This window comes from Merops nubicus, unplaced genomic scaffold (assembly GCF_000691845.1).
Source record: "Merops nubicus isolate BGI_N331 unplaced genomic scaffold, ASM69184v1 scaffold1867, whole genome shotgun sequence".
NCBI classification, from domain to species: Eukaryota; Metazoa; Chordata; class Aves; order Coraciiformes; family Meropidae; genus Merops; species Merops nubicus.
The window spans coordinates 18985-44560 of NW_008622100.1; the positions used below are offsets into that span (position 1 = coordinate 18985).

The 25576-nt window shown below is 44.7% G+C and overlaps 1 protein-coding gene across 1 annotated transcript; it reads right to left on the reverse strand.

Moving 5' to 3' along the window:
• Positions 1–509: 509 nt before the first annotated feature.
• Positions 510–25516, reverse strand: ABHD12 (abhydrolase domain containing 12; the record flags this gene model as incomplete). The annotated part of the gene is made up of 12 exons (XM_008944650.1): positions 510–1070; positions 1559–1686; positions 1982–2060; positions 2771–2853; positions 3634–3713; positions 3905–3942; positions 5438–5567; positions 6749–6794; positions 14775–14805; positions 19450–19569; positions 21940–22045; positions 25392–25516. Coding segments are annotated over 12 exons (1006 nt in total), but the record flags the coding sequence as incomplete, so codon positions are not given.
• Between the last annotated feature and the right edge of the window lie 60 nt (positions 25517–25576).

A 25576-nucleotide genomic window follows, 5' to 3' on the forward strand; every position in this document is an offset into this window, starting at 1 on the left:
ACAGGAAAACCTAGCCTAAGGAGTTAAAAAGTAGCCGAGGAAAAAAACCTGCCCTTCCCACCCAAAGGAAGCACAGGCCTGTCTGGGTGTGTACAGGGAGCATGGCAGGTAGCCGTGCCCACGTTCATGGAAAAGGGAGATGGAGGAAAAGTGTAATCTCATGCTTTCTGGCTTAAACTCCCAAGTTTCCAATTTATCCACGTAAATCACTTCTGTCCTAACAGGACGTGCATGTGAAGAAGGGTAGGAGCTCCACAGAGAATAGCAGGGATGGGAGCAAAAACTGTGTTCAGAAGTAAAAGGGTAAAAAGAAGACAAAAGGGCAATAACCTTTTCCATTAAATAGATGTTTGAAAAAGAAGAATCAAAAAATAAACCCCAAACTCGTTTTATTTCCGAATGTGTGCAATTAGCCCAACCTTTGCAACACATTGTGACTGAAGAGCTAAATAAAAATATTTCTCATCACCTGGATCTTCTGCATATTTGTAATTACAGCCACTTAGTGCAAAGGAAAGGCAAAACATGTATTTCCTAAAAAGAGAACACCTCAAACTCAAGCAAGGTAACTGTAGTATGGAGACACGGCAAAAGCCATTCACCTACAAGTAAGTCTCTACACGATCCAAAACCAGCAGCAATGTTCAAAAGTGAAAGAAACGCCCTTGGTCATGGCACACGTGTCCTAGGAATGTCTGTCCTCAGGGGTACCATGCTGGACTGGCCAGGCTTTGTTGTGCTTACATTTTCCACCATTTGGTACTGGCTCCTGGGCTGTTATCACCTCTCCATCCATGTCAAAAAAGAAGACAACTTCTTTCTTCTACCACCACAGATGCTGATGCAGGGAGCTGGAGTTGCCAAGGGTACACATCACATTAGGACCAGAGTGGGAATTCCTGACCTCCTCTAGTGCCAGGGATGGAAGAATGGCAGACTGACCCATGGGGAGAGGGAACGAAAAGGAGAGGGAGGAAGGAAAGAAAGAAAAAAAGAAAGGAAAATCTCCATGCTGCCAAGCAGCCAGTCTTCAATGCTGATGCTCATGTTCAGATTTTCCCAGGAATTCCCTAGGAAAGGAAAGAACAGAGCAATGACACTCAGCTCTCCTACACTCTGCTGCATGCTGCAGCAAGCAGGTCTTCCTGCCCCCCCAACAAGTATCAGGGCTTGAGCACTTGAAGCTACAGGGAACAGCACTGAGCTTTGCTCTCACCCATCAGTGGCTCCCACTAGAAGAGGCAAGCAGAAGTAATGTTCTGCAAACAACTCCTCCAGAGCATCCATCTCACGGCAGAGATGAGCCAGAGAGGAAGAGTGCTCCCAGCCTTCTGTGGCTCCCCTTCCCAAAGTCTGCTCTGTGGAGGTGGAGAGCTCTGACTCTGGGCTAAGTCAGCCCCAGCATCTCCCCCACTCTGGAGACCAAAGGGGTTTTCAGAAGAGCTGCCGTGCAGGCGCCTGTTCCACACCTCTCCTGTTGCTGGGCAGGTGATGAGAACCCAAGCCCCGAAGCCCAGTGCCCCCCCGGCGGAGGGGCCCCGGCCGGCCGGGCACTCACCGCAGTATCCGAGGTAGCTCTGGACTCCTGTAGATGTACTTGTGCCGGTAGCCGAGCTCTGTGTGGAAGGGAACAAACTGCACCTTGTAGTCCCGGAAACTCCGCGACGTCGCGGCGATGTTGTACAGCTGAGTCCGAGAGGAGGCAGGTGAGGAACACGTGTCACCCCAAACCAGCTACCCTGCCAAACCAGCACCCCTCTCACACAGGCACGGGCTTACGTGCCCTGGCCGAGCAGCTTCGCTAGCTCTAGCTGTGTGGCCCTATTCCTTTGCCACCTCCAACACCATGGAATCTGTAGTCCCTTCGTACCATGCTTTTCTACATACGCCCTCCTACTGCTGCTTTTTTTGCCTGGCTGGGATGTCATTCTAGCCACACCAGCTCCTCCCACCAGACCAGTTTGCAGAGCCACATGTGTACCTTCTTTCCCAGATGAAATGGTACCACTGGGTCATCCTCAGCATGAAGGATGAGCAGGGAGCAGGAAATGTATTTCACACTGTAAAAGAGAACAATGTCACAAGGGCTCAGAACAATCACACCATACTTGGACTTTCAAGGGAATTGCAATGACAAACATGTCCTGTGGGTCATTAACTGCAGTTCAGATCCTCAAAACAGTGTTATCTGAGCACTACTCATTTCATCTATAGTAAAATTTACTAGTGAAAGGCATCCTTGTAAAAGCTATTTACTGCTTCGACCAGAGAAAAGAGGCTCACCCCACTGCAAAGCATCACTCCCAAACATCTGGTTTGGTTTCAGTACTGGAAACCAAACTCTCAAATGTTTAAATCAAAGGCTCTTGATTTAAAGGCTCAGTGAAAAAAGACAGTGTTATTACACACAGGGTGGCTTATGCAAAGGCACAGCAGAGAAATCTTCCCAAAATGTCCATGTCCCAGTGCTGCTGTTTTACCGTGTCACATACACTTGAAAAGCATAAATCACATAGACCAAATTAGCATATCCCCAAACAGTCTCTGTGCTCTGTTACACCTGTCCTTATTAAGAACAATTAAAAAAGAAAGAGCTCCACACTGCAAAGCTGTGTTGCACTCAGGGCTACGAGAGTAACTGAAATCCCTTCAACAAGTATAATGCTCCAACAACCAAAAACAAGTGAGTGCAATCTGATGTCCATCATCCTTGATGCTTGCCATGGCTCACTGCAGCCATGACTGAAACCCCAGCAAAGAGGGAACTCACTTCTCATCGTTTGCAAATTTAATTCCACTTGTTGTGATGGGGTCCAGGAAGAACCAGTCAAACCCAGGGAAGTATCTGTATATCTGAGAGGAAAAATTTGCATTAGTCACAGGCACCAGCAAGACAGTTATACAAGCAGCAGTAACAGGGCAGGCCGCTGCCATCCCAGTAATATCCCTTGGCTGTGCTCTCTGCAGTGAGATGATCCATGTTTCCACTAGCATTACTCTTCCTCTCCTGTTTCAGGCCCATCTTAGCAGCCTGCTCAGGAGCAGGCTCTCTGGGGACTTCTATGGTCAAGGTCTCTAGATATCACGCTGCTGCTGGCAACAGCCTTCCTGGAAGAATGCTTTATCTGAGGGCACCTCACCAGCCTGGCTGCATCCAACACCTGGTCTGGGTGTCTGCTCAGGTAAAAGCCAACTTGCAGCCATGCCAGATGGAAAAATGGCCACATCAGAGTGAGATCACCAGGGAAACCATGCAAGCGCAGATGGGCCACATGGATGGTGTGGTGACCAAGAGAAGCCCAGTTCTGCCATGGCTTTGCTGACAGCCCACAAAATAGCCTCCTGCAACAGAGAAGCTATAACAAAAGAACAGGCTACCTGGTGCTGAGAGCAGTGCCTACCTCCCCCTCCCTTACCACCCACGGTTTCTGTTCTCTCTAAGCAGACTCCACAGCTGGTTCTGGTACTGCTTATTGTACGAGTGTTCCCAGCAGCTGCCTGAAGAGCAGCTGACAGTTATATCACCACTGCTGTCCCACGAGTCACGCAGTTAGCTCGGCTATGTCACTTCTGGAGGTGCATTTCTAAGCATAGAACTAGATGCCACCAGCCCGAGCGCCGCCGTGTACTTGCCACAGAAAAGGGGTGACTGCGCGCCTCCTCCCGTATGTTGGTGAATGGAGATTCCAGAATCAGGGCATCCGGGGGCGTCTCTGAAAGGCCGAAGGCAACGTGCTGAGATGCAGGGGTGTGCACAGCCAGCAAGGTCAGGCTCTGCCCTACTGGAGCAGCTGCCAGCACGGCGTACGAGGACAGCCTCGTCACAGCGCCGGGCACAGGCGGAGAGCGGGGACACCAGCAGGACCCGGGCTGGGTGGGAAGAGCACCCACCCACCAGACTTACCTCTCTCACAAAGGCGCCTCACTAGATTTGTTGCAACCCTGGAAAGAAGAACAACGAGCATTTAATCCTGTGCAGGCCCTCTGCAAATCACCAGTGCTCTGGTAGTGGCAGAGGTACAACTCAACTGCCATAACACCGACCTCTCACAGTGTCTGAGGTCTGGGCAGCCAGCCCACAATGACTTGAGACAGTTGTGTATGGGAGACCTGTGGAAACTCAGGTGGCATCAGGCGCCTGCATTTAGGGAAGTGAACAAGTCCAAGTAAGCAGCACACCATGTAGCTACTTGGGGGGACCTCCTTTAAGGTGTCTCTCAAGCTCTCAGCCTATCTGCAGCTGTGTGACACAGCCTCTTGCTCCCTGACCACAGGGACTAAGAGAGAAAGAGGGGAATGCAGGGACAGCAGCAAAGGGGTGCTGTGCTCCAGGCAGCTGGAGTGCATGGTCCCAGGGTGACACTGCAAGTAGTTTCCATAGATGAGTCAGAAAGCAGCAAGGTGTCCCCAGTGCATCTTCCTAATGAGACAGCGGTACTTTCAAAGCTCCTGAATCCTCCCAGCACAGCATATTTCAAAAAACTCAAGCTTCAGGTTGGCTATGGTCACCAGGGAACTCTGCTGGAGACCACAGTCCCAGGCCACTCAGATTGCAGTGCATTCGGAAACATCACAAGCATGCTCTGGCCCAAAAAAAGGATCCTCAACATGGCAAAAATTTAGAGGAAAAGCCTTCACCTTCTCTCAAAGCAGGATGTTTAGTACCAGAGCAATGAAGAGGCACTATCCTGAAATATCTTCCTGTCCCAGCAACATATTTGTGGAACAGCAAGGTGAGCTGTTGTGGTCTCAAGCAGTTTGATCTGTACACAGCTCAACTCCAAAGGAACTCCTGTGTCTGACCTCTGCTTCTCTGCAAATCACGGTGGTAAGAGCACATGCTGCCTGCTGCACACAGTCCACCTCCAGGCAGCAATGGAAAAGAAGGAAGCAGGAAAGGAAAGTTAAAAACATGCAGGCAAAGGCACTTGACACTTTGAACTTTCTTGTGCCAGGCATGATTGTGTAAATGTTACAGATGGCTAGCAGTGTAGTCATGCAGGCATGTGCATGAGTACTGATCACATGTGGCAGGTCTGCCAGGACAGGAGGAAAATGTGCATGTGCAGCTGGTCTGAGATGCTCTTTCAGAGTATCAGAAAAGCCTGATGCTCTGCTCTGAAGGACAAAGAAACACAGGATCACCACAGGAAGAGATCAGTGCAGTCTCACTTTCTGCATGGTCAATCCACATTGTATTACTCTAGGTGTCTTTTTTCCAGTGTAACCCTCCAGGCAAAAAGATCAATTCCTGTACAGTCATTCACTGTAGCCTTTCTCACGCTGCAGAGTGCAAAGGGGAAGCTACTCTGCAGCAATCATGCCACAGACTCCAAGCCAAGCCAGCCTGGGGGTTATGGCAAACAGCACCTTCATCCAAGGTTAGTGTTTACTATTCTTCAGAAGCTGCTAAGTCCCACTGAGATTAGATGCTTACCCCGTGCCCAAGGAGTGCCCCCAGATGTAGACAGGGTTGTCTCCACTTCTTGCTTTTATCCAGTCGAAGACATGAAGGGCATCGTAGGTCATTCCTCTCTCTGATGGGCTGCCTACTGAATCGCCCCAGCCTGAAACACAAACAGTCCTGAGAATGGCACAAACTGGTCAGCAAAGGCTGCCCTGACTGACCCAGTCATTTGAACAAGGCAATTGCTGGCTGCCCAGGGTTTTTTGTGCATTTAGTCAACAACAAAACCAAGAGCTGGATATTAGACACTGCAACACTGATGCTCTTGCACCTATCCATCTGCAGCAGCCCAGCTCCTAAGCCTAACTAGCTGCTTTTGCATGCATGTAGCCAGTTTGTAAGTGGAGTCTAACAGCATAAGAACTGGATGCTTAGGATCAAAGACCAAGCGTGTTTCACAAAGCTGCTGCACCATCAGTTTGCCCATGCTGTTCGATCAATGCCCTCAAGCAATTTTCCACCCTCCTGATTGTTTTGGCTCCATCACTATTGCAGCGTGTCTACACATCTTATGCTAAGCAGCAAGCACCCCACATTCCTTCTGACACCTCCTAACCAGCCAGAGAAGCAGCTGCCAGAAGCACTAAAAAGCAGGACAGGCTCCTACGAATAAACCTCTCCCATCTTGATAAAAATGCAACAGATCAATTTCTTTCCTGTACCTCCGGTGGCATTGCACTGCAGCAATGGCTTAAATACTAAGAACGGAAAAAAAGAGCAGCAGCTGCTTGACTGCTGGTGGCACAGAGCTGCAAAATGGTCACAGTTTCTGCTGAGGACATTACCAATTGTTAGCAAATCACTTATGTCTTACCTCACCTATTAGCTTTTAAAAAGAAGTGCAAGTTCAGTTCCCTGTGGGACCTCGGGAAAGTCAATTAGATCATATCCAAAAGCCTCCATCTAGGCAAGCTGATGAGTTTCCAGATATGCTGTCACAGTCAGGGCATCCTCCAGGTGCACATGTGCCTGGGTCACTCTCTGCTCCTTAGCTCCCAAATCAACGAGCCCTCTGCATGAGGCCAGACAGGAGCCAGAGTCCACTGAGCTGGACATTAGGAAGCAGTGCTAAACAGGAAGGCACTGCAAAGAAATTTCTGGAAGTTCTTTAGATACTCATGAGGAAAAAAACCCAGCAATAACCACATCTAATTAGCTGGCAGCAAGTGATTATAAAGCAACAGCTCTCCCGAGATCCAAAAAAAAAAAAAAAAAGCAACTTCTTTGCTTCTACAGAAAGAAACATCAAAAAGTGTTTCATAATAAAAGAAGCCCACATACCTCGATAATCAAATGTGACCACGTGGTACCCAAGGGAGCTGAGAACCTGGAGGGCAGAGAAATGTGCAGAAACCCATCACAGAGACTTGCACAGTAGCCAGTGCTCTTGCCTCAGGCCAAGGCACAGGGATCGAATTGATAACATTATCACCCTGACATGGTAAAGTAACAACCTACAGCTTTCTGGTGCAGCAGGCACAGAGCGTTTCAAACACCACCTCAGCCCAGGGGTTTTACTCTGTTTGTTTCCTGGACCTCATATCAGGCTACCTTAGATGTTGATTCTCCCTTTAATAGCTTTAAGACCCACAAATACCCTGTGACTGTTCCCCCTACAAACACTTTCACGTTTTCCTATGAAACAGTACAACTACATCATTGACATTAGCCACACTGGTGTAAATGTTAGCATAACATATAGAAGCCCGTTTCAGGAGGTTAAAATGTATACATCTAAAACATGCAATTGCTCAATCACAAAGATTTATGTTACAGCCAGTGGTAATCCTAACAAAATCTGTTAAAAGCAGGTAAAAATATCCAAAGTTACATCAACTTGCTTAGAAAAAGTGCCTTGGTAAAAACAGTGCTAGCATTCCAAGCTCCCATTGCTTGGTATGAACCTAAAAGCTCCATGGTAGATAAAAATGAGTAAGAAGTCACAAAAATATTAAGATGTTGTTGCTTTCACGTTCTATGGATGATACATGGTTTTAAAAAAGCAAACTTAGTATTACACTATACTTTAAACCTTCTAATGGGCACAAGGAAATCATCTCGTATGTAAAACCAACACCTTCTTCTCCCAGCACAATTGAAATCTTAGCAGCCTGAACAATTACTGTTACTTGTTCAGATCTTATTAGTACAGAGAAAAGAGAAAAACAGGGAAAAGAGATAAAGAGGACAACATGGAAAAGAGGGGTGTTTGGGTAAGCTGGCAACTCAGCTCCTTTGTTTGGAGGACTGTGATGGTTTCTCTCACTTCCCTCTAGAACCCATCTGGGGCTAATTTTAATGCATTTCAGACATGCTGGATTTTTTTTTCTCTTCCCTGGTTTGTAATTCCATGTTACATCCCCAATGACTTTACGGGGCATGCTCAACATCCATTGGATGTCTTTTTGTTACCTCTAAATGCATTTTTGCCCAGCTCCCAGGCCTACATCTCTCTAGCTGACCACTGGCAGGTTGTGCACAGCCCAGGGTCTGCAGAGTCTGTGCCCTGTTCCATGCAGGCTCACACCTCTGCTCCTCTGCAATGCCCTGTGTCCCCATCTCCAAGGTCCCTGCTGTCACACAGGCCTGTACTCCCCTACACTGTACACTATGCTGGGCATCACCAGTGCTGCATTTGACACAGTAACTGTACCTGCAACCTGTACATAAGAACATCACAGTGATCTTTCTGTAACATTATCAGTCTGAGACTTGGTACTAATTGCCATAGTCATAACTGTAACACATGCAATCATACAAAGCTCAGCAAAAATAAAACCACCTAGCCAGTGGGCACTTTGTTGTCAGACACTTGCTTTTGTGGCTAAACAAGCCCACCACAGTGCTCCAGGGAAATCCAAAACAACCTCAGAAGCCTTACAAGCCTCAGCCATGTTACTTTGCATTGGCAATAATACATACACTGGGTTACAAGGCTGCAATTTCCCTTTCTGACAGCCCATCAACTGCATGCCATCGCCCATGAGTCCAGCAAGGATATTGCAAACCATCCAGTGGCTCAAGGCTCATCAGGATCAAGCAATGGATTTTCTTGGAGGTGTTTATCATTACAGCTTGCCTCATGACAGCCTGCACAGGTCTGAGGGCAGTGCATAGCTCTTCCTTGTAATGTGCTGCCGTTACTTGGTTGCCAAGTGTTTGACTTTATAGCCAATGCAACTTGTACAATAAATAAAATTGCTATTAAGACAATGCAAAGACAACAACTACAGGATGCAAAGACAAGTTCAGAGTTCCTGCAGTGGTAGGACACCATTTTCAGAGGGGCTGCAGACAGGAGCAGTGCTTGGTGGGTTGGACTGCACTGCACTGTGGCAGGTATCTACTTGGTGTTACCTTCAGAGCTTGTTGCACCACAAGCTGGACTTGCAGCTTTAGCAGCTGGGTTAGCATTTGTTCCAACAACACACCTAGTGGTACTGGGACTATCACAGCACACAACTGGAATGATACCTCTAAGCTGGGCTTTACTTCTCAAGGAACAGTACAGTTCTAACCTTAAGAGGTTACATATACAGATATCGGGTAGTTACAAACAACTAGACAGTTTACAAGAATTTGGGGGCACACAGGATGCATACAAGTAGAATTGGAGCTTACACAGACAACTGATGCCTGACTAGAAATGGAGAGAACACTTCTGTTGGTAATACCAGGATCTGCGTGGTCATCTGAAGATGGAAAGCCAGTAACTTCATGTACGTATCACACAGCTTGCCCTGCTGCTTGCTAGCACCTCCCCAAGATTAACACGTTACATCCTGCTCACCCTTGCTGCACTTGGTTATTTCTTGGCACTAGCCATGGGGTCCTGCTACTCCACTGCCTCTCTTTTAATGCCATTTTCCCCACTAACAGTTATTTGGAATTTATATTAGCAGATGCAACTGCAGCAGCTTCAAAGCCACTCAAAGCTCCTTTGCTTTTGCTATTCAGATCTCTTCAAGCAATTCCCGTTTCTCTTGCTTTGAGTCTAAATTCTTCAAAGGGGTTCCCTTGGAGGTGACAAGGTCTATACTGTGTGCACTTCCAGGGCAAAGGCCCTTTACAGCAGAGGTATTAATTGTTCCACTCCAGGTTCTGCAGTCACAAGTCAGTGTTTCTGAAAAGCCTTCTTGCAAGTAACTTGGCCAACATCACAGAGAGACGTGGCTGTGTATATACAGCACCACAGTACAGAACATCACTGCAACCTACATAACAACAGCAGAATAATCAGGTAACATATGAACTAACAAGCTAGGTGCTCTGCTGCACAACTGTTTCCATCAGAATCACTACCCACCATTTTTGTGTTGACTTACATATTGGACACCTGTGAGCAGTGTACCTGTGCTGTTTGGGCTGGTAGCCACCTCACTCTGGGAGCTCAGCCCCACAGCAGGAGAGCATTGCTCTTTACCCCAGGTCACTGCTCCCATGGCAGCTCTGCCTTCTTCCACTTGAATATCCACCTTCTAATCTTTCCTGCAAACAGCCCTTTTTCCCCTGCATTTACCGCCTCAGACTACTGGTCTGACCTGCACCTCACACCTGCTGAAGACCAACACAGTGGTCTCCAGCTTTCCTCAGCCCCAATCCAAGTCTGAACCCCCAAGCGCAACCCTTCCACCCCCCTCAGCACAGCCAAAAGCAGGAAGGAAGCACCTCAGACAGCAGCCAAGCCTGAAAAGAACTTGGAGTCTCCTAAAAAGGGACAGGAATGGTGTCATGCACCCCAAGCCAAATTCTCTTCATGCCACTGGGAGCCAGAAGCTGCAAGACTACACAAAGCAAATGCCTCTGGCAGAGAGCAGGAGATGCTGCAAACATTAACCTGTCTGGCTCTTGGCCCTCTCACAGCAACAAGCAAAGAGGATGCCCTCAAGACACTCCTAGGCACAAGCAGCAGTAATCTCTATCCTCACCTAAACCTAGGCAGGCCATCCTCAGGTTCCCTGACCACCAAGACCTGCCTCCTCACAGCCCAGCATGGCACAAGCCAGTGTGCCCAGTTCTCCTCTCGCTAGCACAGAGCAGAGACAACAAGTTGGGATAAAGACAATGGAGGTCACCTCATGGCTTTGCCAAAGGAAGAAGCTGATGGAGCCTGCCACTCCTCCATCCATTCAACTCAAAGCCAAGATACAGGTGAACCACTTGCAGGGGCTCTTTCCTCCCATGAACTGTCAAGCCCTGATTGTGGTCACTAATGCTTCAAAGGTGCCTTTCCCTTCCGGGGGAAAGAAGAGATGAGGCTGAGGAGGAATGGGCATAAGCAGGGAAAGCAGGAGAAACTGTCACTACCAGCACTGCAGCTACCAAAGCTGTTAGGTGCCCACCTCAACCTCCATGATGCAGGGCCCCACACTAAAAGCACCCTGTGCTTTAGAGCATGGCTCTGCTGCCTGTGGCACCTTCCTTCCTATGCTGACATTAGGCAGCTGCAGCACCCAAACACCCACCTCCCAAGAGGAAAGCAGACATCCAAAAGCAAGGCCAAAGCAGAGCCAATCACAGGGGATACACAAGAGAAGGAAGAACCTCCACAGTCAACATCCAGCTCTTCCTGGTGAAGGACACTGTCAGCTGATGACAAGCTGTAACATCCCTACCTGAAACAAACAGCCCTGGGAGCACCCCTACCCCATGCCCTGCACTAACAGCCTTATAGAAGAGTAACTTTAATAGGAGTCCTTTTCTTTCTCATTTTTTCCCTTGGAATTAGTTCAGAAAATGTCTTGGATGAAGTCAGTAAGATTTCAATTGGCTTTGCAGATAACAGGCATTTCCTTTGACCCTTAACAGGATGTCTAGTGTAATGCCAAATGTTTTGTTTATAGTAATTGCACTCCCCTAACAATATGTGCTATTTCATGCGCTGCTGTAAAGTTGGGGTAACCTCATGCAGTGTGCCAAAAAACCTCTGCATCAGCCTTCTACTGTCTCAGGAGTAATGTGCTGGTATACACAATTACAACTAAAAGCTTCACTACTGAAGCCTCAGTGTACAAGTGTGAATTGCAGAAGGAGGTTGTGGTACTCTGTCACTGACAGTCAAGGCAGTTACAAGAAAAGGACCCTTGTCAGTTTTAAAGAGGTTTTGAGTTGCACTGTTCAAGCATGAGTAACTTGAATAACTTTGGTAATGGTGTCTGGAAGCCAGGCTTCAGCAAAGAATAACTGGACACTCGTCCAGGCTAGAGGAAAGCATGCTCCTCAAAGTGAGTTTGTATCTGGTTACTGCTCCTCTGCTGCCCTTCCTGCTGGCCTCCTTGTGGCTCCTGCTTCTGCCTTTAAACACACATCAACTCAGACAAGAACAACTTCAGACACTCTGCTCACAGACTGTGCAGCAGCAACAGTCTCAATTTTCAGTGCCACTGCTGAGAAAAGCTTCTCACACAAATCAAATAATTTGGAAAGAAAGGACAGAGACCTCTTACAGTTACTATTTCCCTTCTGAGCCTCTTCTAGAGGGTCTCCCCTGCTGCTTCCAGCCTATAAGCAGCAAAAAGGACAGTAATCCAGCCCGTTTCATTCTAATGGAATAAACATGAACCTGGAGTTTCAGGCATGGTTCTGTTAATCCCATGCGTTCACAAGTCAGTAACTGACTGCAAAAGTCAAATTAAGCAATTTGTCTGTGTTCTCAGAAGCAAAAGAATACCAGACCCAGGAACAGAAACCTTGGGTTTTGGTAAAATCCATCCTCCACGTGTGTACACACATAGAAACACACTGAGTCTTTGAGTATTCTGAAGTCCTGCTACTCTTGCTTAGTCAAGTGCTCTGCCTGCCTTGACCAGCACAAAATACATCACAGTATAGGCTAGTTCCCCCAAAAATGATCAAATAGATCACCATACACAACAGTCTCCTCAACCAACTTTCTCTAACTTAGCTCTTCTTTCTTTCTTACAGGAAAGGAAATATCACCTGCCTACTTGGGATTGCCAAAAAGTATTTTCTAAGCAGTCTGAATTGAAAAGAATTGCAGCAGGGGATCTTGCATAAGGAGCTGCATTTCGATACAGCTTTATGAGTGCCAACACTCTGACACAAATTACAAAGAGAAGGGAATGATTGCTAAATCTATAGGAAAAACACAGGCTCAGACCCCTCTGAAATAAGCCAGCAAAAATAATTGCTGCTCTTTTAGAAACACGAGTTCAAGAAATTGTGAGAATTTCAACCAAGAGAAAGTTTAACAAAATAAATGACCGCAAAAGTTATTAGGCAAAAGACCCAAAGTGGCTGAAGTTGTCTGTTCTTGTGTAACACACCATGGTGCTACATCTGGGAAATTCTTTGGGTTTTGTATAAATCTTCAGCACTTGAGATGGCACCACTCATACAAGGCATTTCCCATACTGAGACACAGGAAAGGGGGAAACCCAGGTTGAACCTGCCCTCCTGCCAGGTGATAAACTAACCCCAGACTATGAACCTTGAAAATGTTTTATTGCAATGAATTGTTCTGTGAATACACAAGTACTAACTTCTCTCCCTAGTCAACTAACGGACCAATGGGGAGCCTTACAGTGGCTCAGCCCAACGTTTTACCATGGGGAGGCCAAATGCCACCTTCAAAAGTTTGAAGAGTGTGAGGAATCTGAGCTGGCCTCAATTCATGTATACTTTCCCAGCAGTTGTTGATGTGTGGCACCATATATGGCATCCTCACAACAAAGCCTGCATAGAGACCAGGGCAAAAGTTATGGTCATTGGTGATTCCATCCTGTCTGGAAAAGAAGCACCATTTGCAGACCAGACTCTCTTTTCAGGGAAGTTTGCTGCCTCCTTGAGGCCTAAATTAGGGACATCACCAAAAGAGTGAAGAACTTAGTACAACCTTCAGACTACTATCCACTTGTGCTCTTTCACTAATGTTGCAACAAAAAGTCTGAGGTCCAGGAAGAGAGGTTTCAGAATGTTAAAAAAATTTGGGAGCACAGGTAGTGTTTTCCTTAGTCCTCCTGGTAATGAGGGCAGACTTTGGAAGAAACAGGCGAGCCAAGGATAGGAACACCCAGCTCCAGGACTAGTACCTTCACCAAAACTTTGGGAAGAGCCTTCAAGACCCAAAGTTCAATTAGAGTTGAAACTGGCCAGTGCTATGTCAGATAACAGGCTTTTAAAAGTATGGTAATAGTAAGAAGCGGTCTAAAGAAAACATTGGACAGAGACTTGTTGAAGATAGTCATCTGACTAATAGGGATGAAGAAAAAGTGCTTCAGTGCTTCCCCTCCACCCCCCCCAGACTTATAATACTGACAGACCCTTAGGCTGCCTGGTTCTCTGAGTTGGAGGACCATGAGCATGGGAACAGTGACTCTCCATTTGTGGACACTGAAATTGTAAAGGAGTAATTATGTGTCTCTGCCCAGGTTCTGCTTCAGGGATCCCCTGGCTGGCAAAGTGACAAAAATGAATTTACTCTTTGCATTTCATCCATGGTTTTGTGGTTGTTCATGTGTCCTGCCTATGCCAGCTCACACAGAGGGCAACAAAGCTGGTGCAAGGGTTGGAAGGAACATCCTGTGAGGAGCAGTTGAAGACTTTAGGTCTTTCTAGTTTGGAGAAAAGGAGGCTGAGGGGCAACTTCATTGCTCTCTATAGCCTCTTGAGGAGGGGACATGGAGAGGGAGGTGTTGATCTCTTCCTCGTGGTATCTAGTGAGAATGATTCAAAGCTACACTGGGGGACATGAGGAAGCATTTCTTTATCAAGGTGGTCAAACACTGGAACAGGCTTCTTAGAGAGGTGGTCGATGCCCCCAGCCTGTTGAAGAGGCATCTGGACAATGATTTAAATTGGGTCAGCTCTGAAGTGGCTAAGCAGTTGGACTAGATAATCATTCTAGGTCCCTTCCAGCTGAAAATATTCTACCCTATTGTATGATGGTGAGTATAGAGAGACAGGTAAGATATGTAAGAATACTCTTAAACGGTACCTTAAATACATATGCTAGTCCAATCAAATTATGGTTATAACTAAAAAAAGCTTTTAATTTTTCCTATAAACCGTGTTGTGAAAATATTCCTGGAAAAGAACTTGTTTAGCTTGGTTGGAGCTGACAGTTAACAAGAACAATTAAAAGACCTCTCAAATATCTTTTAATATGGGGAAGTATGCTCATGGCTCACAGACCCCTCTTCCCATACACACTTCCTGTCCAGAGGAGTCTCAGAGTCCCAAGCTCTATGCCTGTGGCAGTGGGCTGTATGTAGTGAGCCGTCTTCTCAAGTCTGTGCACATCTGATGTGTTAATACAACTGCTTGGACAACACGTGCAGCCACTTACCTTGTAAAGCTCCACACGGTGATCCCCTCCTCTGGCAGAAGTGATTCATGAAGAGAAGGGGGAGGGGGAGGAGAAAAAAGAATAATTCATATGTGAACATATGATCTTCCAGAAACAGACTTTCCCATTTACCTTAGGTTTCCAGTTTAACACAAACATGCTAAACATAAGAAATATTGTAGCTCTTTTGTCACAGGCTTCAAGGAGACAGCAAAGTTTTGCTGACCTATGCAGGACATAGTTTTGAGGTCAACTTCTCCTTATAAATCTCATCTCACAGCAGGTTAATATGAACTTTTCAACCCACCCTGCTATCTGCCTTTTCCAAAGCCTAGAATACATACAAACCAGCCTGTCCCTGCTTTGCAGACCCTGTGCTCCTGCCACCAGTGCTGTCCCAGCCAGTAACCCCTGTTCTCCAAGGTGTGATGCTCTCAGCAGAACTCACCATGTTAACCCAAGCAGCTGGGCACTTGGATTTTCTCAGATGGCTCCAAGCACAGGACAGAGAAGAGAAAGAAAAGACTTTTTTTTCTGAGAAGAGTCTCAGAAAAGACTGATCAGAGAAAATCAGAGTTCAACACTGTAAATAAGTCCAGGGGAAGAATCTACTTTTTTTTTTTTCCCCTAAATTGGAATCTAGACAATAAAATGAAAAGGAGAGTGAGCATGCCATTACATGCTTTAAAATATATCCACAATATGACATGGCTAAGTCACACTCAAAGTTTAGTCTAATGTTAATGTAAGAGTAGATTTAGTCCTGGCATTTATGTGAAAACGCTAAAACATTCACATTGTGACTGGTTTGGTCAGTGCAGCCTCTAATGCAAAATGCCACTTTCCAGACATCCCTCTAAGAACACACACACTTGCCAGCCAAAAGCTGTCAGCTCCAACTGTACTACAAAATACCTAATGCAGCCAAAACCACTCAGGGCAAAATACACGGGGTTGACTGTCAGTCATTTTGAATCAAACAAGTCAGAAGAAGATGCACATGCTTGAAAAGTCACCCTTGATGTATGTACATTGGTGCCTTTTCATGCATTCCTCAAAGGAATTTTTTCTAATGGGATCAAGTAAACAGAACATCTTTGCCTTTACTCCAGACCACTCAGGCAAACCAGAAAGCCAAGGCAGTGCCTTTTACTTATGGTTAATACAGCCCGCATCAATAAAGCAGCCCTTTGACAAGAGACTGAATATGTAGAGTAGAAACACAGAGCAATATATATTAAGGCTGAAATGGCAAAGCCAGCACAACTCCAGCTTCTCCAATACAGAGACTACAGCAAAATGTGAAATATGGAATCGATCCACAGCTCAGGACTTTATTTCAGTAGGACCTGGGGAAGCCAAGAAGTAAATCTAATCAATATGCACATAACAGAAATACTGGTCCCAAATTACCACCATTAAGCTTCAGAATAGATTCCATTAGTATCATCTGCTATGCTCAGTATAGGCAAGAAAACAAGCGCTCCCACCTGACTGCAGGGGAAAACCATCCCTATTCCAGCCAAACCAGGACACTCCACCCCTTGTTCGATACCTTTTCTAATGGGATCAAGTAAACAGAACATCTTTGCCTTTACTCCAGACCACTCAGGCAAACCAGAAAGCCAAGGCAGTGCCTTTTACTTATGGTTAATACAGCCCGCATCAATAAAGCAGCCCTTTGACAAGAGACTGAATATGTAGAGTAGAAACACAGAGCAATATATATTAAGGCTGAAATGGCAAAGCCAGCACAACTCCAGCTTCTCCAATACAGAGACTACAGCAAAATGTGAAATATGGAATCGATCCACAGCTCAGGACTTTATTTCAGTAGGACCTGGGGAAGCCAAGAAGTAAATCTAATCAATATGCACATAACAGAAATACTGGTCCCAAATTACCACCATTAAGCTTCAGAATAGATTCCATTAGTATCATCTGCTATGCTCAGTATAGGCAAGAAAACAAGCGCTCCCACCTGACTGCAGGGGAAAACCATCCCTATTCCAGCCAAACCAGGACATTCCACCCCTTGTTTGATACCATCTGCATCATGCCCAGCAGTTATTTAACAATTAACAACACAGAGTTTAATTCACTGGCTGTTCTCCCCCAGAATTAAGTCCCCCTGTGATACACATCGGAATTCCTCACCCTCCTGCATCACCCACCAGGTGTACCCAGGTCCTTGAGCAGAAGCAATCCTGTGGATGGGTTTGCCTTTGCCAGAGGCACTGTTCACCCAGACCAGCTTCCCTAATACATTCTTTAGGAGCACTACAGGGACTTTATCCCGTTCCACAGTATGTGGGAGTTTTGACTGGGCAGGGCCAGCTCGATGGGCAGATCCTCTTGTATTGACCAAGCAGGTGGCCTTTGCCAAGTTTGTGTCCTAGTGCTTAAACGTTCCTCCCCCGATGGCTTTCAATGTAGCTTTAATCTTCCACTCTTCCCAGCAGCTGGTGTGTGACAGGGGATGTGACAGACCCACTCAGTGCCATACTCCATGGCCCAAGTGTCTATGAGGCTGTTTCAGAAGTGAGTCCTGTTGTCTGACTTAATTCTCTGTGGTGGAGTGTTGCCACAAGACCTGTTTTTCAAGGCCCAGGATGGTGTTCTGGGTGGTGGCATGGGGCACTGGATAGGTTTCCAGTGGAGAACATTGGAGGTGATCATTGGTCTAGGCACTTGCCTATACTGTCCCACACACCCTGCCACTTGTAACTATCCAGCCCTGGGGCAGTTCTCTTGGTGATGTTCTCAGAGAGGAATCGTGTAACCCTGAACAAAACTTTGCAAACATTCAAAACAGACAGCACCGAGAGCATGCTGTCCTGAATGTTCCAAGGATAGCCAAAATTCTCAAAAGCTGAGAGAGTCTCCTTCTGTCTCACCCACATATTGGGTGAGATCACTGAAAAACAACAAGGCTGCATACACATACCTGTTTAATCTCACAGCCAGTGACACTATCATATCCTAAGTTACCAGTAACCCAGTATCATATCCAGCACCCAGTAACACAGGATGAGACCCCTGACCCATTTCCCAGAGATAGCAAACACCATCACAGGGAGCACATGCAAGACATAAGGATTAACACAAGACAACCATGCAATCAAATTGGCTGACATTGTGGACAAGCACTACTTAACTAAAACTAAAAAGAAAAATAGAATTTGCATAAAATTGTTTTAACACACTTTGGACAGATTCTCTCATTATCTCAGCTCTCTGTGCCCCACGTTGATGTGCCAAAAAGACTGTGCCCCTGCTAGCGCTCCTGCCAGACTGCAGGAGAAAACCAACCCTACCTGAGCCAAACCAGGACACCCTGTAATGCATCAGCACAAGAAAACAAGTTCAGTTCCCAAAAACCCATGCATTTCCTAGCTCACAGCATGCATCTTCCACTCCACATCATTGTACCAAAAAGGAACACTGGTAAGACAAGAATTTAGGTGATAAGGGTAGTGTTCCTGTGGTGTAAAAGCCAGCAAACCTTCACTACCAAAACAGTTTTTTGCTTTACATCATGGAACTTGTATTTCTGCAATATTTCTCTTCTTGTAGTGTATCTATGTGCAGATATCAGCTTCAGAAGAACATGCACTGGCACTCAAAACTCAGAAAGGGGCTGACATTCTTTGTAAGATGCACACTGGTAATCAAAAAGGGTGTGTTCTAATAAATGAACTAAAGCACTGCATCATGCACAGATGTAGCAACACGAACACAATTTTGAGAAACACTCAGGAAGTTTCACACTGTACTAATGGTTTTTAGCATCCAGCAACAAAGTAGAGAGACTCAACCTACTTCTTTAGCTGATACACATGGTCAACTACAAAATTACAAAATTTTAGAAATGTTCCTGTTCCAGAAAAATATCCTGTACGTATGCAACAATGAAACAAGACCAGCACATTACCTTCCTCTTTCCTTACGATTTTCCTTCCTCAGGATGTGTTAACCACTAATATAAGCTCACAAAAGGAACTAGAAATGCATCTAAACACATATACAGAAGCACTAATACTATCCCATGTCTTAATTCAGGGACCACTACACTGAAAAGAAGTACCTCTCCCTATCTGCTAAGGGTCCCAGTCTCCTGGCTTCCAGCAGAGAGGACACAAGGTAAACTACAGTATCAGACATCTCTGATAACTGCAATAAATTTATTCCTACATTCAATAAATGGAGAGGCACCATTTCTGAAAACATGCTTTCCTTTCAAAAGGAAGCAGAAACACCAAACTGCTTTTAGATTTTATTTTGGGTTTAACCACCAAGTAGTTTGTGTTGGAAGGTGCCTTTAAAGATAATCCAGTCCAATGCCCTTTGAGGGCATTGATGAGCTCTCAAACAATGAGCAACACCATCTTTTAATTCAATCAGGTTGCTCAGAGCAGCCTGACCTTGAATGTTTCCAGGGATGGGGCATCTACCACCTTTCAGGGCAATCTGTTTCAATGTTTCACAACCCACACCACAAAAAATGTCTCCCTTATATCTAGTCTAAATTTTTCCTGTTTTAGTTTACAACCATTACCCCTTGTCCTACAGGCCCTACTAAAAAGTTTGTCCCCATCTTTCTTATCAATGTGGTGAAGCTGTGGCAAGCCAGGAAAACAGCATGAAACAAAGCCATCACTTTTTTGTGCCTCACCTTGTTCCCGCATTGCCATGCAAGTAAAGGATTACAGGATGGCTGGAACCTAAAGCATCTTCAAACCACAACTGGTCCTTCCCTCGAGCATTCTTCCATAAGGCTGCAGGGACTGTGTGCCTGGATACAGAAAGAAAAATTACATTGTCATGTTGCTACTCAATGTCTGCCACTTGAATTTTGATGTTTTATGATCACCTCATTAATTTGGCATTACCTCACACACACTCTTCATGAAACTGTAATGATTAGCTGACAAATGACCAAATTTAAAAGGCAGTGGCTAGGGTTATTTCTACATGTTAACCTCCAACACCATTGCCTTCAAAACTCAGGGCTGTGCAAGGTATCAAACTTGACAGGCAAACTCAAAGTACAATCACTGAACTTCCTGCTGTTCTGGAGAAAGTATCTCAATTCCTCATCTTTTATAGCACTTAATTACTTCAATTACCATACTTAAGCACCATAAACAAGTTTCATAGCTAGGTCTGCAGATATTCAGAATAATCAAAGTTAGCTTGTTTTGGAAAGAATGTTCAGTAAATAAGAGGTGTATCTGACTCCATAGTCAATCTGAGGACAAAGAGGGGCTCAGGCTCTGAAGAGAAGATCATGTATTTTATTTTCAGACACTAAGTTCTTGAAGGCATAACATTTTAGGTGGAAAAGCTACAATCTAGAAAAGCCAGGCATTTTTAACTTAGAGCTGTTACTCTGTAGATAATATAACTGGCCAGTCTGTTAGAATGAATTCAACACTGGTGGAATGGAAAGAGGAATGACAGCCCAAAGAGAAGACAGGCATTTGTATTGGACATATGTGCTCCAGAAGACAAACATTGCAAGTGAGTACATGCCCACAATCATCTCAAACTGCTGAGAAGCAGGCTAGGTTACAAATGTCAGAAGTCACTTAAGTACTCGCCTTTCTCCTTGGAAGAAAGACATACTCCATCCACCACACCTTCCTCCCAGATGTGAAGCTCAGAGACAAACTAACACAGGGGGAATCAATGTAAAAAGTCTACTTGCACGCAACCAACAGACCTTGAGTTCTTGAGTAGGAAAAAAAGCCCAAATAATTGTAGGACTCAACTTCTGTTCTGCCTTAAGACTTTTGCAAGCTTATGAACAAGGTAGGCTGAGGACTGTTTCAGAAGTATACAGAACACAAGACCTTATAGTGGCATTAAAGCAAGGCTTTGAACCTTCATGAAAACCTATTTCTTAAGTATCAAGACAAATGACATGGTGTCTGAATTGCTCTTACAAGATACAAGTTCTGTTTTAGTAAAGTACACTTCTACAGGAAACAGAAATAATTATCTCATGACTGCAATCTAAACTTACTCAACAGATTAGCAGGCAGAATTCTAACTGTCCAAGCAAAGATACAAACCATTATTTATCAGCCTAACCTGGAAAGACTGAACTTTCAGCTTCTAAACATGTCTTTTGTCAAAACTCACTTTAAGGGAAGGAGCCATCTTTATGTGGCAGGTTATCACTGTCCCATTCAAAAGGTCACACACCCTCAAGTGAAGAGAAAATCTCTACTGCATTAGAGGACAGAGAAGTTACACACACATAACTGAAAACTCCAAACACTACAGCTTACAGATCTAAAATCACTGGCTGTATTAAGGCACAGCCCCTTCCCTCCACACATGACATGGTGTCTAGCCTTTTTTTCAGGCGTTTGCTGCTCTGCATATAATGTTCAAGCTACAGGTACTTCTTTTTCTTCAAAGCTAATAGGAACTTTTCTATGCCTTTGAACTTGTGGTTTTGAGACACAGTAGACAGTGACGTGAAACAGATGCAGAAGCTGGTTTGAGCTGGTATAATCATATGGGAAGTACTGAAAGCAGCCCTTCTCAGACAAAGAACCAGTCACCTGAGCTTATCCTAGGTACAAAGGAGCTAAAATTGGTTGCCCTTGCCTAGGAAAATTTTGTCAGAAAATGACAAGTGAGTTCTCACGCTGTTACTGTTTTGTTAAGCAAGTAAACTCTGTTCCTTTCTCACCCACTCTCCAAACCTTACATATGTTTTATACAGAGAATATTCCTCCTCCTACGCTGAATACTTTGATCCTGTTTTCCTATCTTCCCCCACATTTATTTTGCAAACCAAAATATGAACAGCAGTTGAATGACAAAACTTCTAACTCCTTGGGTCTCATCTGATATAGAAGCATCATCTTTGTAGCAATGCAGACCTGTAACCTTTATGATTCCAAATTAGGAAGCTTCTCTGAACACACAGGTTATCCAGTTGTGTTCAACTCATTACTGATCTGAGGTCAGACAAGCTCCAGACATTTCCATGCTGTTTAACATGCACTTGGTCACTTGGCAGAGGAAAACACAAATATCAGAGCAAGCAACAATGGTCACATGCACAGCAAAAATACTGCACAGGCAACACTGGGAGCAAGAAGGATAGAGATGCATGGCACATACTGCACAGAACAGGCTTCCTTACCAGACTCCAATGGTTACATCCTCCTCTGGCTGCAGGTAATAATTACAGGTGTGGTTTAAACCTTGATCCTGTGGTCTTTTCAAGTCAATGAAATATGGGACCCTCACTGAAATACAAAACAAAACAAAAAAACTATGAAATCTTTTAAATTTTTCCCTCATCTTTTTACAAAAGTGCTTTACCAAGGCACTGGGGAGTTGTACAAATTGGTCCAGTGTGCTGGGAAGACCTTATTTCTTTTTGTTTGAAAGGATGAATTTGCTACAGCTGTGACTAAAATGCAAACGTCAAAGAGAGAGAGGTAAGAAGACACAAGCAACCATCAAAAAACATCAGGGAGCAGGCTAAAATTAAGAGGTGGGGGAGACAGACAAAGCTTCCTGTGATACATATTTAACCACATCTGCCTGTTCTGCTTTGTAAATCTCAGACAGGTCGCTCCTGCTGTATCAAAGGGTCGGGTTAGCTGATTTAGCAAATCCTTTGTCTGCATTGTAACTGTAACAGTTGTGGCTTCCGCCCCTGTAACACCACAATCTAAAGGAGAACTGCACTTTAGTAGCAGGCACCACATGGCTCTTGGCCTGTAAGAGTAAGATAGTGTTAAACACTGTCCTTCTGAGCCTTTGAGGAGGATATGCAGTTCATTAGCCCACCCTCCAAAGCCTATCTGGTAATTGCCATATCTCCCAGACACTGCAGCATTTAGAAGAGATCAGGTTAGGACAATCTTCATCTCTTCAGGAAGTGACCCCTGAAAACACTACAGCTACTCTTTCAAATGTCTTATGTTCTGCAATTTATACAACACACAGTAGTTTGGTGTGTATTATATTCAATCATCCAAACATGAGAAACTTCAGGAAAGTCAAACATCAAACATTTTAGCATTTTGTTTTCCATTGGTTGGTTCCCAAGCTACGTCTCATAGATATTGTGCAATGTGCTAAAGGAGGGCATGTGCTTAGTTTAAATGCTTACTCTTCCATCACCAATGCTGTCTGGCCTCTCTGGGCAGCCTCTGGCACACCCAGTACCAACGGAGACACTACAGAGATCTACTGACAGCATCGAGCAGTTTTGAGGACTCTCTTTCTCCCAGTGACTCAGACTTTTTCCATAAGCTTGAGCTCCACTCCAGCAGAACCAGGAAGTGTCTCTCATTGAAATTTAGTGGCATAACAATCAACATTCCCAAGTTTTTCTGCTATTGACACACAAAGAACCATTGGCAATGGTGATAGTCAAATCTCACTCATTCACCCCAAAAAAATCACTAAAGATTCCACAAGGCAGGCAATGGCCAGTGTTCACCTGACAAACCTGGCCCCTCAGACTACAAAACTCTATCTGTGCAAGTCTGTTTGATCTTACATAAAAGCATGTGGAAGAAATGCAAACAAATCATACATGCCACTAGAGACCCAGTGGAATAGAACAGTGACCTGTTCTGTCACTGCAGAACTCAGTGTTGGTCTCAGAAGGGTGGTGGATGCTCCAAGAGAATGGTAACTTCTGAGGTTCAGGTCTTGACAGGTGCACAAGTCACTTCTAGCAGTGGTCTTGGAAAATTATTCAGCTATAGAGAGCCTTGATTTTCCCATTTGCCAAACCTGTTAAAACCTTCTTGCCAGATTTTGTATTACAAAGGTATGAACAGGAACACACCAATGGTAGAGATGAGGGCCAGGTAAATATCTACCACAAAGTAAGAGGAAAAAATGTAGAAATACAGGCATTTTTTACATATAATATTAATCACTGGGATGATCCATCTATTCTACACACACAAACAGATCACAACCATCATCATACAGGCATATATCACAGAGAGATCTAGCACATCAAGAGGCTCTTTTAGTGACATGTTTCAGAGCTATTTGATATCATTTGCAACACATCCCATGACAAAAATCACATGATTTGTTAATCATACTGACACACTAAATCTGATTGTCTGTATTTACGTTTCTAGAAATCAGTTTTCTGAAGTCTTCAAGTGGAGACAGCTTGAGATCTCCACCCATATGCTCATTTATCTCATAACCTGGAATAAAAGTCTGACTACAAGAACAAATCCAGACATTGACTTGGTTGCTAACAGTAGGAGCAAGGCTATCCATTCATTTTTGGCTATCTTGAGAATCAAATGGAAGCACTTTCTCCTAAAGCCCTCTGCTACTGTTTTGGAAGCAAATCCTAAACCATACAAAAGCAGAAAAAGATAGCTGAAGAGTAGTGGTTTATACGCAGAAGGTTAAAAAACCTAGGGGAAACCCTACACCACTCCTCTGAAGGAGAAATGCCAGTCTCCAGTGAAGAATTACTCAAACATGCCAACGCCTTTCTTGCAAGTGTGTTAGAATGCACTTTGTATTAAGGCAAATAATTTTTCATGGGAGTACTGTCACAAGTAAAATCTCACTGTCACTATATAGAGCAGCAAGAACAATGCTGCAGTGTTATTAGCGCAAGTACTAGTGCAAAAAAAGTGTTATGGAACAATTATTTTGGTCACTTGTAAAAGAATAGTCAGGAACTTCAGGAAGATCTAACAAAACTCTGCAAGGGCAAATTAAAATTACCACTGTAAAAGCAAGATGATGAAAATGGAAGTAATGTGCATTATTCATTTTACCCAGCTGTCAGTTCTGACAATCAAGGTACAAGAGCTGGCCCACACATGCACACCTCATAGTGACCACGACCCAAGGTGTTAGAATATACAGAGCATGCAATCAAAATGACAGACGTTATATACAAACAACATATCTGCAGTTGCTCCTTCTTAGCTTCTACAGTCAAAGGAAGACACTTCTCAAAACTTCATTACAAAACACAAGCGAGGCTTAAAGACAAATTTAGATTGCAAAGAAGTCTCTCCCATACAGTGATGTGCCACCACTTTCCATCCTGTGGATGCTCAGGCCTCCCTGGGCAACCTGGGAGCTGAGCCAGCTCACCAGACCTACCGTACTGTCTGTTTTACCAAAAGCAAAAGCTAAACAGACACAAGAAAAACATTCAATCTGACTGCATGGACAGGTCTCCTCTCCTGTCCCAACCAGAATATTCTCCTGAAATGATTTCAGTGAAGAGTCACTGACTGGAAAACAAATAATTTGATTTTATTTCACTCACTTGTCTGTTCATGCAGCTTTGTTGAACCCTTCATAAAAATGCCTTCGACATATTGCATAGTTTTTCTGAAGGACACCCTTTCAGCTGAAAGTTGGCTTCAGTTTGGTCACTATATTTATATGAAGTCATAACTACAAAGACCACTAGGGCCTCAGAGAATGCTTTTCACACCATAGTTCAGAGAACTTGCAACCTGTGCAAGTTCATAATCTTCACAAGCTGTACACGTGCAGGGAGAAAGTGAAGGCAGATAAACAAAAGATATTCCTTCCCTTCACCCCTCACCCAACCCAACAGACTGAGTCACTTACCAAAGTTTAGGAAGACCAGCTTTGCCTGAATAGCAGGGCAAAGTTTTACTAGAAATGGAATGGCTATGTACACTCCCAGCAACCAGATTAGTAACTTCCGCAACCGAAACCATAATCCGTACCGCCTGTAGAAAAGAAAGAAAAAGAGACAAAAAGAGAGAAAAACAGACCTGAATACAGCAGGA